The 19,006-nt window shown below is 34.1% G+C and overlaps 2 protein-coding genes and 2 pseudogenes across 2 annotated transcripts; 2 read left to right on the forward strand and 2 right to left on the reverse strand.

Annotated features, from left to right (window-relative positions):
* Window positions 1-2,489: 2,489 nt before the first annotated feature.
* On the forward strand, window positions 2,490-4,551 carry LOC140822639 (peroxidase 73-like). Its single transcript, XM_073183445.1, has 4 exons — window positions 2,490-2,797; window positions 2,888-3,088; window positions 3,201-3,366; window positions 3,908-4,551. The coding sequence occupies exons 1-4, from the start codon at window positions 2,576-2,578 to the stop codon at window positions 4,312-4,314; spliced, it is 996 nt and encodes a 331-aa protein (XP_073039546.1). The 5' UTR covers window positions 2,490-2,575; the 3' UTR covers window positions 4,315-4,551.
* A 3,378-nt stretch (window positions 4,552-7,929) lies between these two features.
* Window positions 7,930-9,093, reverse strand: LOC140822587 (LOB domain-containing protein 37-like). Its single transcript, XM_073183368.1, has 2 exons — window positions 8,755-9,093; window positions 7,930-8,641 (listed from the first exon to the last, which is right to left on the reverse strand). Exons 1-2 carry the CDS (start codon window positions 8,936-8,938, stop codon window positions 8,181-8,183), a joined length of 645 nt encoding a protein of 214 aa, XP_073039469.1. The 5' UTR covers window positions 8,939-9,093; the 3' UTR covers window positions 7,930-8,180.
* Window positions 9,094-11,232: 2,139 nt separating this feature from the next.
* On the forward strand, window positions 11,233-14,918 carry LOC140822637 (uncharacterized; annotated as a pseudogene).
* A 713-nt stretch (window positions 14,919-15,631) lies between these two features.
* LOC140822638 (uncharacterized) lies at window positions 15,632-18,968 on the reverse strand (annotated as a pseudogene).
* Between the last annotated feature and the right edge of the window lie 38 nt (window positions 18,969-19,006).

Raw genomic sequence — 19,006 nt, forward strand, 5'->3', positions numbered from 1 at the left:
ATACATCACATACTAACCAGAAATTTTATTTAAAAAAAAAACCCAATATATCGATTTTGATATGATGTTGCAAACTCACTGTGTCATTCAACTATGATGTGATGAAACATAAAAAACATTATATATCCAATATGTGAGTATCATTTTATCGATACTCACATAAATGTGCATGATGGATGTGCAATATAATGCTTCAATCCTCAATTCTGAAGAATATATTATTCCATAAGATATTGGAGGCCAGAAGCTTCCTGGATACCAACGAATAAATTCAGAAAATTTTAAATTATAATGTCCCAAATTCAGTGCATGATTTACAAAGATACAGGACAAAACTAATATTATACAATAACAAAAAATTAACATAAAGTTTTAAAAAAATATAATTTGAAACGAACTAATTAATGTCCTATTCCTATGTAACAACCCTTGTTCCATTATGCAACCGTATCTCTTAGATAAATAAATTTTTAGATGGAACATATTTTTTTAATTTTACAGGAAAACTCGTAACGTTTATTATTGAGGGATAATATTTTTCGTTACAAGAAGACCAGCCAATATGGAAAATTCTCAAACACTTATTAACATGGTATGGGGAAGAACAGGCAAATTTTGCTGAAGATTAGGCCACCGTTGTAGCCGACCTCCTGGCATGGAAAACAGTCTATTGCGATAATAAATCTTTTACTTCTGAAGCATATACCAACATAACTTAAATCACTTTTTGGCTTTGTAACTGCTTGTATTGCCAAGAGTGGGTCGGTTGATAAAATCACACGATGGAAACCTTTGTCCCGAACAATCTCGAGCCCTTCTCGAATTGCGATCCCCATAGACAATGGATCCTGGTTTCGGGAATACAGGCATAGGACGGGAGTTCGAGCTGTCCATCTTTGCTTGTCCGTATTCATCCAAGTAGCCAGCCACCCCGTTAGATGGGAATCGCAGATTGCGATCCTCACCATTGTGTACCGTCCTACACCTTTCCCCCAAAACCATCCAAGCTTGACAAAAGAATTCTTCCACTTGTGTTCTGCTGGTGAGTTCCATTAAACGAAAGCATACATGGCACTTATTTTTCTTCAAACTCTTCCATACATCATTCTTTGTCAAGAAGTTTCTTACTTCCATACAATAAAATCGAGCATGGCATGTTTTAGTTTACCAATATTTCGAATTAAATATGTAACTACTAATAATATATAAATTATTTTGATTTGAGTTTGACCATTCATGCGACTATAAACATACCATTAATTTGCTTCGAGTGAAGGCGGGATTCTATGAAGACTTTAATGTTGCCCTAATTAATATACATATCCTAAAGACTTCACTATCTAAAGTAGATTATGATCAATAATTAAAACTATATATATGTCAAATTTGCAACTCGTTTTCTCTATTAATTATTTGGAGAACATTGTCTATGACATGTTTCTCGATCATTTCTTTTGTTTTTAATTATTGATTATTAGAAAAGTTTATGCATATGTTCAGAAATGATGTCAAACTCATTGATTTTTATAATTTTGGCTATCGCTAGAAGTATGAAGAAATTACGGTGTTGTGACATCATTTTTTCTATCTTACACGGGAAGAATTTCTCCGTATGCAAAAGATTTACCTTACCGTTATTATTTCGATCTTAATATATTACTATATATAATACAAACGTGATCATATATATGTCGACAGAGCGAAGGGAATTTTTTTATTTTATTTTTCCCTTTCTAACGTAGCATGGTGAATTGTGAAACTGCGCAAGAAAGCCCATTGTAATTATATATGATGCATTTGGGGGATTCCATCACCTTTTGCTTTCATCATTTCAAGAATATATTCACTATTACTAGTCAACTAGGAAAGCAGGCAAAATATAACATTGCAACAACTATAGTATTTTTTTATATATGTTTCTGTTAGTAATAAAAAATTAAGGCGGCCAGAATTAAATAAATAAAATTCACCTTCAAATGTCTCTTTCGAATCACATATCAATATGAACAAGCGCACCCGAACACTAATAACTTTTCTGCATTATCGTTTTTATTTTTCTAAGTAGAAATATTCGACGGCAACTGGCAAATTTGACTACTTTTAATTGTTTACACATTTGGATTTAACTAGAAACATCAATCATTTCCAGGACAAACCAAAGTATATATAACATTTAATTTTTTTAATTAGAAAATCTGGAAAAATTATGGCAAACTCGTTCTTTTAAGATGTTTGTTTTCTTCTTTTTTTTTTGTCCTATAAGTTGTCCAAATTTGATTATAATACAATAAGTTCATTTTTTTTTTACTTCAGTCATTTTTTGAGATTCTAGAAACAAATAGAAGAACAAAATTCTGACAACTTACATAACCAAAAGCCAAATTGTGCTAACTTAAGGGATGTACTTTTTTCCCAAAAATTTGCATTTATTAGTAAAAAAAAACATGTTTTTATTTTGATTAGATGGCCATATAGTACCCGTGAATCTTGTGCAAGTTTCAAACTTTATTTCATCATATAAATTGAGTCACTTCTTGCACCAAACTAATACTTGGTTGGCACACTACCACTTTAAATGGGTTCGTATAAGCATCAAACTACTTTATTGTTACCACTTTCTTTGATCATTATTCTGTTCTCGAGCTCGGCTTCAGCACAACTCAGACAAAATTTCTATGCAAACATTTGCCCAAATGTTGAAAACATCGTTCGAGAGGCCGTCAAGACGAAATTCAGTCAAACTTTCGTTACAGTCCCGGCGACCATCCGTCTCCTCTTCCACGACTGTTTCGTCTCGGTACGTACCATTTCGATCAATCCTTTTCACAAATTTCTATTCCGGTTTTTTTTTATAAAAAAAAAAAAAAAACTGAACTTTTTTCCACAGGGTTGCGATGCATCGGTTATAGTGGCATCAACTCCAGGGAATACGGCGGAAAAAGATCATCCGGATAATTTATCATTGGCTGGGGATGGATTTGACACTGTGATTAAAGCCAAAGCAGCAGTTGATGCGGTTGCCAGCTGCAAGAACAAGGTTTCTTGTGCAGATATTCTTGTGATGGCTGCGAGGGACGTCATTGCGTTGGTTTGTGTAGTCGATTTTTTTTGGAGATGAGAATCATATTTCTAAGCAATATAATATTAATGTATTGAGTTTGAATATCTTTTATATGGTCATTTTAATGGAGTTCGTGTAGGCGGGTGGACCCTCATATGCTGTGGAATTAGGGAGATTAGATGGGATGACTTCAACGGCTGCAAGTGTGCAGGGAAATCTGCCTCAGCCGACCTTCAACTTGGATCAGCTTAATGCCATGTTTGCTAGAAGCGGATTAACTCAGACAGATATGATTGCTCTCTCCGGTAATTTTTCGTTTTGATCCAATGTTTTGTTTTCAACGTAGGCTGATGTTCTAACTTCTTTTTTCGCAAATTTGAGGGCCGTATTAAGGTCGCATCGATATTTCTGAATCTGTACATCGCCATGTTTGTGCTCAACATTTTCTTAAACTTGTCCTTTTACGTGTAAATTAATTACCCAAAGCTGATATATAGCATATGGCCGAAAGTAAAACAAAAGCAAATATATATATATATATATGCATGGGTGTTGGTTAGGAATCCGGCCCAAAAAGTAATCTGCCAAGACCGGTTGAACCAAATATATAACTGTCATAAAAAATATTCCCGCACTTGCAAAGTTGTAATGAAAAATATATATACAAGGAATTTTGAAATGAATAAGCAGAATTTATGTGAGATTTTTCTTGTATGTGATTCTATCTATTCAACTAAAGTGATTGAAGCCCACACCACGTGATTCATGAATAGCTAGCTTCAACTTTTCCACAAATGGATAATCAAATAAGCCCATTTACATCCTATGATCATATACCTCGTGCAGCATGCCACACCGTTGGATTCTCCCACTGCAGCAGATTCGCGAACCGGATCTACAACTTCAGCGCATCCAACCCGGTGGACCCAACCCTGAACAGGCAATACGCGACCCAATTACAACAAATGTGCCCCAAAAATGTTGACCCTCAGATTGCCATCAACATGGACCCTACAACACCCAGGAAATTTGACAATGCATACTTCAAGAACCTTCAGAATGGAATGGGCCTTTTCACCTCGGATCAAAGCCTATTCACGGACTCGAGGTCAAGGCCCACTGTCAATACTTGGGCCTCCAATTCGCAGATCTTTGATGCTTCTTTTGTTCAAGCTATGACTAAGTTGGGTCGGATCGGGGTCAAGACCGGAAGAAATGGAAATATCCGGTTTGATTGTGGAAGGTTTAATTAGAGAGATTTGTTGATCATCAACACAAGTTGGTTCAATAACATACTTTGTTGATTTGTGAATGTAAAGCACATAAAGATCATGTTGTTTCAAGAACATCGTGAAATAAATAAGATTTGGTAAGTGTTCAAGGAAATAAATTTTTGTTTTATTATTATTAATTTATGTTTTAGATTGATAATTATAAAGCAGTTATAAATGGTCACGATTATCAAATATAATAAAAACTTCTGTTGTGGTTGATTTTGTATTTATCTTTGTAAAAATATAATCGTTATGTTATTTCTTTATAAATATAAAAATATTTTACAAGCGTAGATTTTTTTATTTACTAGTAAATATCATGTGCGTTGCACGTGGAAGGCATTTTTATGTTAATATATTTGGTTATGTATTTTATTCATCGAGTGATTTAGCTGAACACTCTTTTAGTGTAGCTCTTTGTATCACTTGATGACTAAAAAAGAGTTTCTAATATATCTGTAGGATCGAATGCTTGTGCTATCTAGCAGGAACAATTATTGAACTCCAACAATCTCTCCAATAATTGTACTCCTTGCAATCACTGAGAATCTAATCCATTACCTTGGCTCTTATACCAATGGTAAAATCGAACACTTACCGCTTTACCAAAAGTTATAGTTTGTGATTATGGTACAAATCAAATCTTCTAAACCGTATAACAGCTCGAGCGATATGGTTTAATTGTTCTACCTAGCCAGGACGATTATTGAACTCCAACAATGTCATAATGTTTTTTCCAAAATTAATTGAACTAAAGAAATTGAAAAAATATAACACAAATATGTCATACTATCATTTATATTTATGGTGTCTTCCAATTAGAACAAGTATACAAGAACTTGCATCCATCTAGCTATTTTTATGACTAAACAGACCATTTGCTATTTCTATTGTGATATTTTTTGTTGATTTTTCAAGTTATAGAAATAGTCTACCTACAAATTTTCTAACTATGTATGTAATTTAAATTAAAAGTATACATATGTTAAAGGTCTTCTAAACAAAAATATAATAATATTTTTTTTCAATTCACTTTGATTCGGACTTAACTCTCAAGTTTTAAGATACAATAAAATGATGCATCTATCAACACAAACATTACTTCACTAAACTTGTATTAACTTTTTTTCTGAATGATTGTCTTCAGAATAATTAGTTAAACTTGAATGAAGTCACATGCAAGAACAACAATCTTTCTCATCAAGTGGTTTCGAATTCCTATTATTTCTTGTAAGATTTTATTGACGACTTCAACTGCTAAATCAGGTCGTGTTCGTATGATTGCACACACAAGCCAAGTCTTTTCCAGTGCAAATCAGGCCCTTGATTTGTGCTCCTTACACAAATGCGCGTGAGAGAGTGTGTGTGTATATATATATATATAAATGAGCGTCTAACAACCCTTTGTGACGTATTTTAAAGCCATGAAGCATCGTGCCAAAACGGACAATATCGCAAGTGGGTTGGGCCGTGACATTTGGTATGAGAGCGACTCCGCGTGAGTTTGGGATGGTGGGGCAAACCTCAGCGAGGACGCTGAGTCTGTGTGTGTGTGTGTCGTCTAGGAGTTTAGACGGTTTTTTTACTTGAATATAACTCTTTTAGTTCATATACATATTTCTCTAATAATTCATATATATCAGATTCAAACTCAAAATAAATGACATATCATCATCTTTATCGAATACAAATTGATTGAAAAATGTACCGAATAATTTAAAAAAATTATATATTACATTAGACGATCACCTACACATATTTAAAATTCGAGACGCTGGGCGACCATGCATACACCACCTAGGACAGGCTATCTTTTTATCAGCAAGCTCACAAAAATATTTTGTAGAAAATCCGATCGAGCATAGCATGATTTGAGACCACCTGCCTATTCCTAAATTTCAGTTATATGAAACCTTCTGCCTATTCGTGGAAACCTCCGACCAAAATATACTCTAAATTTGGACTATGATTACAAAAAAAAAACTAGGGCTCAATGGAGTCGAGCTAAGTCGAGTTCGACTCGGAAAAAATTTCAATCATTCGAAAGCTCGATTCGAGTAATAATTTTTAAGATCGATCTTGAAAAACTTGATATGATTTTTTTTTAAAATTTTTAGATATAATTAATATACACTCGAACAGCTCACAAGTTACTTGAGAAGACTCAAAAATTACTCGGAGGTCAGCTCGATTACAGGCTCGAAATTTGATGGAGTTGAGTATCTAGAGTCGTTCACATCTACGAAAAAAAACCGTGAATAAAATAAACTATATTAGTTTTTTCAAAAATAGATTTAACGTAAGTAGGACCTTATGCATTGACTCCATAGTTCACAGGATCCAGAATTGCAGACGCCTGGAAGTTGGGGGCCTCCATAGATATAATTTAACGATAAATTGGTCTTCAGTCTCAAGCTGTTGATTTTTTTTGTGTTCAGTATTGGGTACTTTTGTAATACCACATTTTCACATGAAGTGTACCACATTTCCACATGAAGTGTACTACATTTTGTATGACATAATACCACAATTTTGTGAGTAAAATGAACCCAAAGAAATATTTTGATTAGAGATTTTTCACCAACTTATCCATAATTTAATTCCCAATCCAAATAATTTTAGACAAAATGCCAACGTCGACCGTACAACTTGCTTCCACTTGAATTGAAAATCTAAGGTATACTTTATTTTGTCCCCACTTTCCTTTGTATGTATACGGCCATCCTTTTGGATCTTACCCATGATTTTATTTTATTTATTTATTTATCAAAATGTTAATCTAACATTTTGTACACGGTTTACATTGTTGGTGTTATATTATTTATCATCAAAATAATAAAATTACACAAAAAATATAATTTTTGGTATATATACGAATCTCAGTGGAATAAACATTGACGCACGTCTCTTACACGCTCCGAAAGCCAACTCACTCTTTCTTGCGATATATATCTGTCTTTGCCCCTCCAAGAATTAAGCTGTTGTGTCCGCCGAAAGGTCCCCAAACACAATATTTCATTCATTCATAAAAGCCAATTAGACACAGTTCCTATCACAACTTTCTTCCAATTAATATTTTGGGGTTTATATATATATATATATATATATATATATATATATATATATATATATATATATATATATATATATATATATATATATATATATATATTATAAAGAGAAAATATATTGAAGAAATGTCCAATAATTTTCTTTGGATAAGTACGAATGGCTAGTTAATTTCCAAACCCCACGTAATTCCTGGACCATTCTGAGTTGTGGTAGAGTCAGCATTTGACCCCCAAGAAACCAGGATTAATTGCATCTTTCCAATGGGATTGGGATTTTGGGTTTGATTCTTCAATAATTCCTTAGGATCGAATGAAATTAATTATCTGGCAGCAAATAATATATTATATAGAATTTCATTATTTTTTCTCAAAATTTTCAGCCACTGATCACGATCACTTATTGATAAAATTGGAGAATATATGAGCTTACCATAACTTGTTTATCAATTCTATGTGTGTGCGCGCGGGCACGATTAAGAATGAGAGTAAGAATAAAAAATGAAAGAGTAGAACAATATATAGCTCGAGTCCAACAGTCATTGGGCACAGAATAATTATATTACAGGCAAACATTCATTTTCCCCTCCTTTTCTTTTACAGCTGCACAATAATTAAGAAGAAAAAGAGAGAAATCTCGCGCCTGGGAATATACAATATCTCGCCGGAATTAATAAAATTCCCGGAAAAGTTGTTCTAAGAAAAACAAGAGAAACGAAATGAGAAAAGATGGCAAAAAGCTAATAGAAAAATGTTGTAGCAGCTTTTGGGAGATAACTAAGTGAAGAGGTTCAGAAGTTTAGCTTCATTCGCTGTTTGATCTCCACAAGTTGTCGTCATAGATTCTTCAGAGTTCATCGATGGGCTTCCAAGGCGCCGCTTTTCGGGTGAAGAGTTTGCTTTCTTTCCCTGGAAACCAGCCGATAGACTGAGGTCCAGATCGGATAGCTGCATGATCTTGGCCAGATCGTCGGGGAAACGGCGGCGTTTATGCACCTTGGACCTCGAAATCATGCCAGTGTCTTGAAGCTTGCACGTGTTTGGGCACGCGGAGGAAGCGTCGGGGTTCGATGCATCGCCGAAAAACTGCTGGATTGGCTTCAACGCGCCACCCCGGAGGACGGTCTCCACCGCGGCCTGGCAGACATGCCAGTTCCCGGTCCACAGAAGCCCCACCGCACCGTTGACGGGGTTCACTGTTCGTCCGGCTGCTTCGAAAAGGAGGGACTGAAAAAGAGCTGTGCAAACACAAACAAAACACGCAAAAACACACGTCCCCTTTAGTTTCATGTCTCCTATTTTACATCACCAAAACAAGAAAACCTAGATGATACAAATTGTAAACATTTACCAGGCCTTTGATTTTCTGCGACGTTGGAGATGAAGGACATAAGCCCGGCGCGGCCAAAGAACTTGGCTACGAAGACCGTAGCGTGCCCTTGCGCTTCGGCGCTGTCAATCCACTGTAAACAGGGCCTCAAAACACAAGCCTCACTGCATCCCTTTCGCAGAATCCGGCAGCCATTACAACTCATCTCTACCGAAAATCAAATCTTGCAGAAAACCAACCAACATGCATAAAATAATTTAAAACAAGAGGCAACAAATTAACATTGGCTTGCCACCCAGCTGCGACTCGGCTTCAAGAAACAGCTAGAGGAAGAAATCAGAGAGAGAGAGAGGTATGGGGGAATTGGGAAGTGGGAAGAAGTAAGAGTGGTGGATATATAAAGAAGTGGAGAATTGGAGAAGAGGAAGAGTGGGGTTGAAGTTTTGGAGTAGATTTAACCAGAGTTAGGTTAGTTGAAGGAGGATATGGTTTTCGTCGGGTTGGGTTAGATTCCATTATTCCAAAGTATTGGGCGATAGCGGCTGCGTGTTTCCGCGGATGGACATCCCTCAACCGTTGGATTATCAATCACATCGTGCATATCTAGATTCTAGATAGCTTATTGCTTCTTCTTTTTTTTAATAATTTTCATCATCACAGTCACAAATGTCGATAAGAAAATATTTTCGATCTGTCAACTTTGGATTCGTTTATGCGACAATTTTTTAAATGGCGAAAAAAAAAAACAGATTATATTTAAATATCAAGTTTTATAATTTACTAAATATAATCAAAATCCATAAACAAATATCAAACTTGGAATTTATCTTAAACATCCATTTAATATCATCCTTTAAATTCACCCATCTCATGAATATTCATACGAGAAACAATGAAGTGCTTAAAAAATATTAGGAAAAAGCCACTAATGATGGATATATTTGCTCTTGATAATTCTACCGACCAATACCACACAATGATCTTCAAAAATACCACCTAAAATAAGAGTAAAAAAAATCATGGCTCATAAAATCAGTAACGGAGTCAGGTTTTCATTTCTATTCGTGCTAGAATTTTTTAAACCATGGTTGAGCTAATATTGACAAATAGAGCCCCGAGTTATCAGAAAATAAGACAAAATTTTATGTATAAAAAATATCAGAAAAAAAAAGTCACCCGGGCAGAAACACATGGCTCCGGCCGGGAATAAAACTAACTACAAAGTTATTACCTAGGAAAACCCTCGAAATGGGGAAAAAAATGATCTTGAATATTTTATTCTGAAATTATGAAAGGAAAACTTATCACTTTGGTCATATAAGTTGACATGTTTCAGATTTTAATCTTGGAACTTGTTAAAGTTTGGTTTTTATCTAATGACTTTATTTTTTTTTGCTTTGGTCATTTTTTCCCAAAATCACTAAATCTAACAAATTGGGCTTATTTGACATTCATGATCTCTTACGTCACTCATGTGACGAAAATAATATATATATTATATTAAAATTTATATAAGTAAAATAATTTTTTTTCCTCTAATTTTAAAATATTGGATATCATTCATATTTATTTTTTCCATTTATTTTTGCTTAGATGAATTTAATATGTGTAACATGGGTTTTATTTACACCATATGAGCCAAGAAAGAAAGAATCAGTATCAAATAAATAATATTAATTGGGTTTATTGATTTTGAGAAAAAAATACCCCAAAAAAAAAATGAGTGAAATCAAACTTTGTCATATTAAGAAATTAAAATCCAAAACATTGCAACATACATTACCAGAATCTTAATTCTCTCAAATAACAAATAACCTCAGGAGGGGGGGCATGGAGACTTGAAAAGATTTTTTTTTAAAAAAAAAGAAGAAGAAGAAGAAGAAGACATAAAACCTAAGTACAAATTATTTATTTTATTATATATAAAATGGTTTATTAAGTTTTTAGTTTTTTAAAATTTTAAAATTGAAAATAAACCAAAAAACAGTTTTAACCGAACCATAAAAACCAAAATTTTTGGTCGGATCAGGTTTTTGGTTTAATCATTTGATGAATATCCATAATATCACCCCGTGTAGAAAAAAAAACAAAAACAAAAACAAATATGACATAGTAGAACTAAATTTCGATAACATAGAAGACCAAACTCACAAAAGACAGACATGAAGACCCGAATTTGTAATTTTCCCTAAAATAAAAAAACAATGTTAACTTTAAAACGAAATTTTAAACCTTTTTTTTTTAAAAAAAAAGCTAACTAAAATTTAATAAAATTTTCATTTTATATACTTTTTAAATATTTTAATATAACCATTTTATTTTGAAAAAATAATCATTTTAAACTTGATATTTTGTCTTTTTTTTTAATTAAAAATACTATTATCTTATTCGGTGATGGGAGAAACTTCATTTATAAATTTTACAGCAACACAATCACCATTAAATAACAAAATATGAATAATTTGGCATGGCCAAATAAAAACATTATCATATCACAACATGGATGTTAATGGATCGGGTATGAGTAGGATTCAATATCTTTCATCTTCATCATCATCCTCATTTATTATACTCGTCTTCATCTTCATCGGGTATATATAATTTAAAGTATTTGAATTGTTACTTTTATTTTATACTTTATAAGATATCTATAAAATCGGTAAAAATAAAAAATAAAAATTCTTCTACCCAAGATTAGACAAAAGTGGTGAAAAAAGTCACTTGACAATTACAGGTGAACACTAAATTAATCGCACGAGTAGCTATCGAATGATCAAATCAACCGGGATTGTGGGATAAAATTCATTTGATAATTTATTAAAAGTTCGTTCATTATTCCTGAACTAGTGGTTATTAATCTTGTTTATCGGATTGGGTCCATTGTGGATATAGCTTTACCCGGCACCATTACACTTTACCTAATAGTTTTTCCATTTGGGACGTGACATTTAAACTTTAATCCGTATAAAATTGTCATTTATTAAATTGGTTTGTTTTAAATTGTAGTTTTGTATATTGTCAATATTTGGTTCTCATATACTAATTTTGAATTTTTCCAAATATTGTTTTTGTCCTTTTTCGCAAGCCACTGCACTCATTTAATATCTATCAAATATTATTTATTTGAAACTGATGTTCTCTTACGTGTTCGTGTTGTAAGAATAAAACATATATCACATATGTTAAAATTTATCTACGAAAAAAACGACAAGATTTTTCCTAGTTTGAAATATTAAGTGTGTTTTGCTTTATATTTTTTCTTTATTTTTAAATTGATTTTAATGTGTGTAACATAAACTTTATTCTTATCATATGAGAATCAAAATTAGTGTCGAATATACAATGAATTAATGACTTCCGATGAAAAAACCAAAAAAAATTGTAAGTAAATTGATGAAAACTAAACTTTGACATATTATAAAATAATTAAAATCCAAAATATATAAATATATATGACTAAAATTGCAATTTTCTTTGAATCCTCAAAGTTTCAATGTGAAACTTGTGAATCGTTTCAAGGAATGATTCGAAGTGTTTAGAAGGATAAAATTCTTATCTTTAGGAGTTACGGTCTTTTTATTTGAGAGGGTAATTTTATTACCATGCCAACAGTTTTAAGTGTGAAAAAAATTCTAAATATTAAAGACCATTATCGAATATCTTGTCCAAGAAAGATATGGAAACTACGTCAATGGTGAAAAGATAGCACTAAATGATCCATTTATCAGTCAATTTTTGCTTTACAAATAGGGGAAAACGCAAAAAAAAAAATCCTTCAAAAGTAAGCAAAAATTTGATTTCCTCGCTATCAGAAAAATTTGTTTGAACTCTTTGAGCTACATATTTTTTGAATGAAAATCGTCGAAAATACATTAAAAATATCTGATACAATTATATGATTTTTGAGTACTCAAACATGTATAACAAATTTCGGTGCTAAACAAATCATAATATTTGTACCGGATATAAAACAATTGAAACTCAAATATCATAGATTTGTATCATATTTTCAAAGTTTGATACCAATTTTCATCCGAAAAAGACAAATATGTCATTTATATCAATATTTTTTAATACATGTTTGGATACACAAAAATAATTATTAATTCATATCTGGAACATTTTGTACTTAAATATCATATTTTTTATGTTTTGTACCGATTTTTATCAGAAAAAGACGTTAGCGGAATGCACGCACATTTTGTTATGGATCGGATAATACAAACACATAATAAAGCAAATTTAAGTTAGGATACGAGGATCTAAATACCCTTAGAAAAATGCTTAGGCTTGTGAAAGACATCATGGGAGTCATTTTCATCTCGAAAAGATGTCAATAAAAGTAATTTTGAGTGCACTTTTTGCCTTTTAGAACACAGATCGAACAAAGGTTACAAAAAAAATAGACATAATCCAGTCAACGGTACTCGTGGTTGTAGCGTGGTGGTGCATAGACGTGAAGAAGAAGCCGTGGCAGCAAAAGCTTCCCCTTCACAATCGGTGGGACTCGAAATACCTCCGGTCGCTGATGTTCGAACCGGAGAACTTTTCAGGGTCAAGATGGTGGATTTCAGTGGTGGTGGCATAACCAAAGAAGAAACTGCTCCATGTTTGCTGATACGTCAATTGTGAATTTCTTTTGCATTTTCTTTTTATCTAAGTTACAGAATGTCCATCTCAATTCGCCACTATTATAGCTTTTGTGACCCCAAAAGCATGGCTACTACTCCAGGCAGAGACTTCTAGTACTTTGCATCCGCCAAGTACTAGTATTTATAGGCAGTGATCTGGTAATCCATAAAGAAAAAAACCTTTTTTTTTATCAATTGGGTGTGGAAATTTTAAAAGTATTTAAATAAGCTTATTTAAAACAACTTATAAACTCTAATATCTTATAAGTTGTTTTAAAAACTTATAAGCTGTGAGGTCTTAAGTCCTACCACATGAGGATTCAGGTAAATTGGGAAAAATCACTCCAAAATAAGATTTAACTACACAAAAAATGACAAAATTCCTAAATGTAGCATTACTGGTATGTATTGTCTCAGGCGCATTATCTGAGTCAACCTATAAGAGTGGTTGACACAGATGGGAATCCGGCCAAGCTAGGTGATCTTCTAGCTGTAGGGATATGCAACTTGGGCCCTCTACCTGGTGACGGATGGGGTTTTACGGCGATTTTTGACAGGGAAAATGGTGGTGGATTTCTCACAGACAATTCCCCTTGTGCAACAAAAGCTATATGGAATTTTGAAGGAGCTTACTAGCCTCATATACCTGGTAAACACTCGTGTTGTATTATAAATGATGACCTCTAGATGATTTTGCCTCAACTTTCAGAATTTAAAGCAAACAAAAAACTTGACAGGGGTCAAATTTCCAGGATTAACACACCCTGGAATAGTTGGAACATCACCTTCTTCGGAACTCTCAATGTATGGAACAAACGGGAAGGAGAACTTGAAGAAACTGGTATTCAGTCTCTAAAACAGTTCAAACCTACCGTCGACAGAGGGATGTCTTCTTGGAAAGGTAGTATATTGACATTTCGCAGTAAACAAGAAAATTGATATTGATAGAACGATTCTAATTTCAGAAAAGTGGTGTTATCAATCGCCTAAGCTTTTTCGAGAAATTGTAGCATTTTGGAATATCTTGTGGTGTTTGTAGATTGAGGAAGGAACTCCTCAACGGGACAGAATTGCAAGAAAGGCTGCAAGGACGATTCCTGGGAGAGAAAATGGAGGAAATTGTGACAAAAAAATTAAGCAGAGGTAGGTTCAAAAATATACCTTCCTGTATTTGTTGAAGGAGCAAATCTTAGCACCGGGGATGTGCACTTTTCACAGGGTGACGGTGAAGTGGCTTTTGTGGAGCGATGGAGCTGAGAGGTTTCCTAGAGCTCAAGTATGTTTACTGCATACCTCTTATCATTTTTTCGAATTGATTGCCTGATCTTTTTCCAGTCATTAAAAGAAAGTGAACAAATTATTTTGTATATTTCAAGATACTGATCTCTTCAGCGCAGCACGCATAACTTTGCTTATACACCTGTATGTCATTAGATTTTCACGACATTCCTTCAATTCCTATCAGATGTGAAATTATCTGAGACGGCATGAAAAAGTACCTCAGTCCAATGGGGCCAACTCCTTTGCATGTCAACCCAATCTTCGAGATAGGACCAGTCGAACCAAGATTCTCAGAATTGTTGGTTTTTTAGGGCATTAGTGTCGATGAGAGTGGGCGACAACACTATCTGGACGCCAGTGTTGCTTACATGCGTGCTGTGCTCAACGCCATTGACTTCATCTCCAGATTTGGATACTCTAAAGAAAAGGTCTGCCTCCTGCCCCAATCCGTCCTAATTCAACATCATACAATCGTCCATCATCCGCCACGCTAATGTGACGACCATCTAGAGTATCAGATAATATAGCATAAACTAAAAAAGAAAAGCTTTGGTACTTAAAGTTTCATCTTTTACTTTATACTGAAAGTAAAACTATTTCCGAGCAGGATATTCGTCCAAAAAGGGGCAATGTGCCTACTGGACCGAGACTTGTGAGGATTCCAGGCCTCCCACAGTGCCCTTATGATGGAAACTTGCGCACCACCAAAAATCCCTGAGCTACAGCTTGACCACAATCAAGGAAACAGCCGGGGTATGAAATAAGATGATAACAGTAGGTAAATATGCTGGAATGGTTCATGATGAAACGTTATGTTTGCTGGCTAATTAGGAGACTGAAAAAAAATAACCCAACAAATCCAATATTTTTTGTGTTGATTAAAGACTAGCATGCACAAATAGAATCCAATAATAAATCAAGATACGGGTGAGGTGATCATTAATACTCCAGAAATGCTAGAACATGTAATATAGCAACTTGAGCACGCCATGAATAGTAGTTTTTAACTATTTAATCTGCATGCAAATAGCGAGAAAATGATCCTTCTGATAAGATGCTTAAAATTATCACCCACAACGTCACCATTGTTCCGGCGACATTAACAAAAATCCTAAAGAAAAATCTGCCAATAATCTCGACTAATCATATGGTCCACTCAATAATATATAGAGAGTGTTCGATGATGTTGAAGAGAAGAACACTGGATCCCAAATGCCCATAACCAGAGATCCAACTCGACACTCAAGACCTGCATGAGAAGAAAGTTAACTCAGATTTGTGCTTCAAAGAAAAAGGGTCAAGCATAAATTTCTTCTCGAGCTAACAGAGAGTAATCCCTGCTTTTTATGCAACTCTTCTTGCTCAAAAGTTATTTTAAATTTGTCCCCCAAAAAATTATGTTGAAGCTATGGAAACTATGGATACGAGAACATATACCTCCAATATAATATATCAGATTTGCATAGTAATTAGAATAGAAGGAAGAAGTGAAAAATGTACTATGATCGAAAAAACTGACATGCTTTCCTGATTTCCTGTGGATCGACTCCCTTATTTCCTCCACAGCATGTACTGAACATGCTCGCAGCTCTACCTCCTCCTCGCTTCCAGAATGGATCTCAACATTAGCCATTATAGCATGTGATAATGCACTGCTAAATTTTAAAACTCCGAGCTGTTGAAGTACTGCTGGGACAATATAGTCTGCAAACATTGTCACAGATTCAATGTCATTAAATTCACCAAATTGTTGACCCTTGAAAGATCCCCATAAATCTGCAGCAAATATCTGAGCCCTTTTATACAGAAAAACCTGGTGACCTTTGTACACCGTGTGGTCACGGAATCCTGCAACATTGCCAAAACTTTATCATATACTTCATTTTAGCAATTATTGTAACCCAAGATAAAAAGACTTGACTGTAAGTTAGAGCTGTACGCGTTCTCCTTATTCAAGTCAACATTCCATCATTACCGGGAAAATGTTGGCTGATGAGAGCCACAAGCTTGGCGGCTGATTTCTCACAAGATTCCACAAGTTTTGACGCTTTCCCCTCAAAAGATCTCTCAAGCTCAAATCCCACCTAAGCAACCGGTTGATAAAATAAGCAACTTAACCAAAATAGTGTTTTAAGGGGAAAAACCCTTAAAATTAAAGCAACGTGAAGAACAAAAGGGAACTGAACTAAAAGATTTAAATTTGCACCTCATGCAGTAAGCGCACCCGTTAATCCTCCAAAGGTAAAGGCCTTGACCATTTCAACATTTTACATAGTTCAGGACCTAAGGAAAATGGTTTTCTCTAAAATTCTATGAAGAGGAAACATTGAAACAGTGGAAGGATAGATGATGTAAGGTTAAATATTTCTAGAAAGTGTGGCAAAATAAATGGTTACTCGGGTAAATTATAACTAAAAAAACACAGAGACTTGTAGGAACCTATTCAGCCTTACAAATTTGAAGATAATCAGGTAAATTTTACTTGTCTACATGCATTCTAGAGAAAGAGAACTCCTGACGCAACCATGAGACAATCTAGTAAATACAAGGTTGAGAATGAAAGGTGTAGGCAGAATTAGACCAGTGTACTTTTGCAGCTGATCTGCATCGAACGCAGACTTGTTATTCCGAAGAGCTTCCTTCAATCCGGCAGCCAAATGATCATATTTTAATTCCTTATCTGCCAAAGAAAGGATTGAAGAAAGAAACTAATTTTTCAGAATTAAATATACCGATCAAGCCATATATCATAAAATATGTTAAAAATGTAGTTATCGAAAAAACATAGATGGACAGAACAACAACAGTTGAATTGAACAACTCGATATTGGATACAAAGAGCGATGAAAATATAGATTTAAATACCGGTTCTAGTGTTTATAAGTTTTCTGTCACAGCCATTTGGATGTTACATGATCAAAGTATTGTTTTTCTTTATTTTCTTCTTGTTAGTTGATGAACAACAACACACAAGCAGAAATGGCTGTGTAAGGAGACCACTAAATTCATCATTGGACGAGCAAACACACGACAAGAACAAAACAGACAGTTGTTTTAGAGCAGCTATAATGATAAGTTGAGTTCAAAATACCTGGCCAGAAACAGAAATTAAAGGCGTCCAACACAAAAAGATACTGAACAGTGAGTGGACCGTTATCAAAATAATGAATCCCCTCAAAATCCCATTCCACCTTCGGTATAGAATCCTTAATCGTTTCCGCCACTTTCTCAATGCCTGCAAATTCCATTATTATTAAAAGAACGTCCAACTTCCAATCAAACACATCACACTTTCGACTAGCCCACAAACATAAAATCTAAAAAGAAACTATAGCTCTTTTACACGACTAAGCGGGAGCCAATTTGGCATAATCCATAATTCTTGGAACGAAAACAAAGCAAAAGAGCTCACCTGCCGGGTCGATGGTAACATGGGAAGACTGCGAAGAGACCCATGCAGAGGAGCCCTAACCCCATCCATGTTCTAACCCTGAAGGGATTAGACTGTAATTGTGCGTGAAATTCAACACTAGAATTTGATGGTCGTATTATCATTAAAGGAAAAAACATTAATTTGGCCGCGAGGCCATATTTGCTTCGATGTTTCTCGTTTTTGTATGCATCTGCCTTTGCTTTTCCAAGATGTTGACCACTTGCTCCGCCGACATAATATTAAATTACTTATTTATTTTATTTTTCCGGCAACTTTTATTTATTTAATTAATATATAATCGAAAAAAATATCGACAGAGACATATGAACGAGGTTTATAAAAACATTGGATTACTTTGATTTGGTTTCTTTTTCTTAAATATAATCTTTAGAGGTACTTGGGTCACGATTCTTGATTATGATTCTATAATTTATAGTTCTCATTCCAATTCCATGAAAAGGTATTTTTTTTTATAATTTCGATTCCAATATAGTCATGACTTACATCTTAAATTGATTTGAACTGAAATTTATTCTAAATTTCAGTAGAAAAAAACTATAAACTATTTGTCAGATAAAGTGTTTATGACTAATGATACTCAGTGTAAATCTAGGATCTGGTTTCAGCAGGTGAGACTAATTCAAATACAGAATTCAAATTTACTCTAGGCCTGAAATCACGAAGAAGATCGTTAGAAAAGAGTCGGAAGAGTGCCCCGATATAGCCCCTCCGACATTCAAGTCAAAGACCGAGAACATAATGAAATAGCAGTTAAAAGTGCTGCTAAAAGTCAATATAGTGAATAAATGAATTAAACAATATTTATAGGAGAGTATCTGGACCGATCGTCCAAAATCTATATTGAGCCTAACCTTGATAAGCCTAGTCATAGAGTATCAAATAAATAGAAATTATAGTTGTGAGTAGA

The sequence above is a fragment of the Primulina eburnea genome, unplaced genomic scaffold (assembly GCF_022965805.1).
Source record: "Primulina eburnea isolate SZY01 unplaced genomic scaffold, ASM2296580v1 ctg973_ERROPOS1174311, whole genome shotgun sequence".
NCBI lineage: Eukaryota > Viridiplantae > Streptophyta > Magnoliopsida > Lamiales > Gesneriaceae > Primulina > Primulina eburnea.

Coding starts and splice junctions, on each gene's coding strand:
- LOC140822587 (XM_073183368.1), bottom strand. CDS start 8,938: ATGAGTTGTAATGGCTGCCGGATTCTGCGAAAGGGATGCAGTGAGGCT. Junction 8,642..8,754: donor CGCAGAAAATCAAAGGCCTG/GTAAATGTTTAC, acceptor GTGTTTGCACAG/CTCTTTTTCAGTCCCTCCTT.
- LOC140822639 (XM_073183445.1), top strand. CDS start 2,576: ATGGGTTCGTATAAGCATCAAACTACTTTATTGTTACCACTTTCTTTG. Junction 3,089..3,200: donor CGAGGGACGTCATTGCGTTG/GTTTGTGTAGTC, acceptor GAGTTCGTGTAG/GCGGGTGGACCCTCATATGC. Junction 3,367..3,907: donor AGATATGATTGCTCTCTCCG/GTAATTTTTCGT, acceptor TACCTCGTGCAG/CATGCCACACCGTTGGATTC.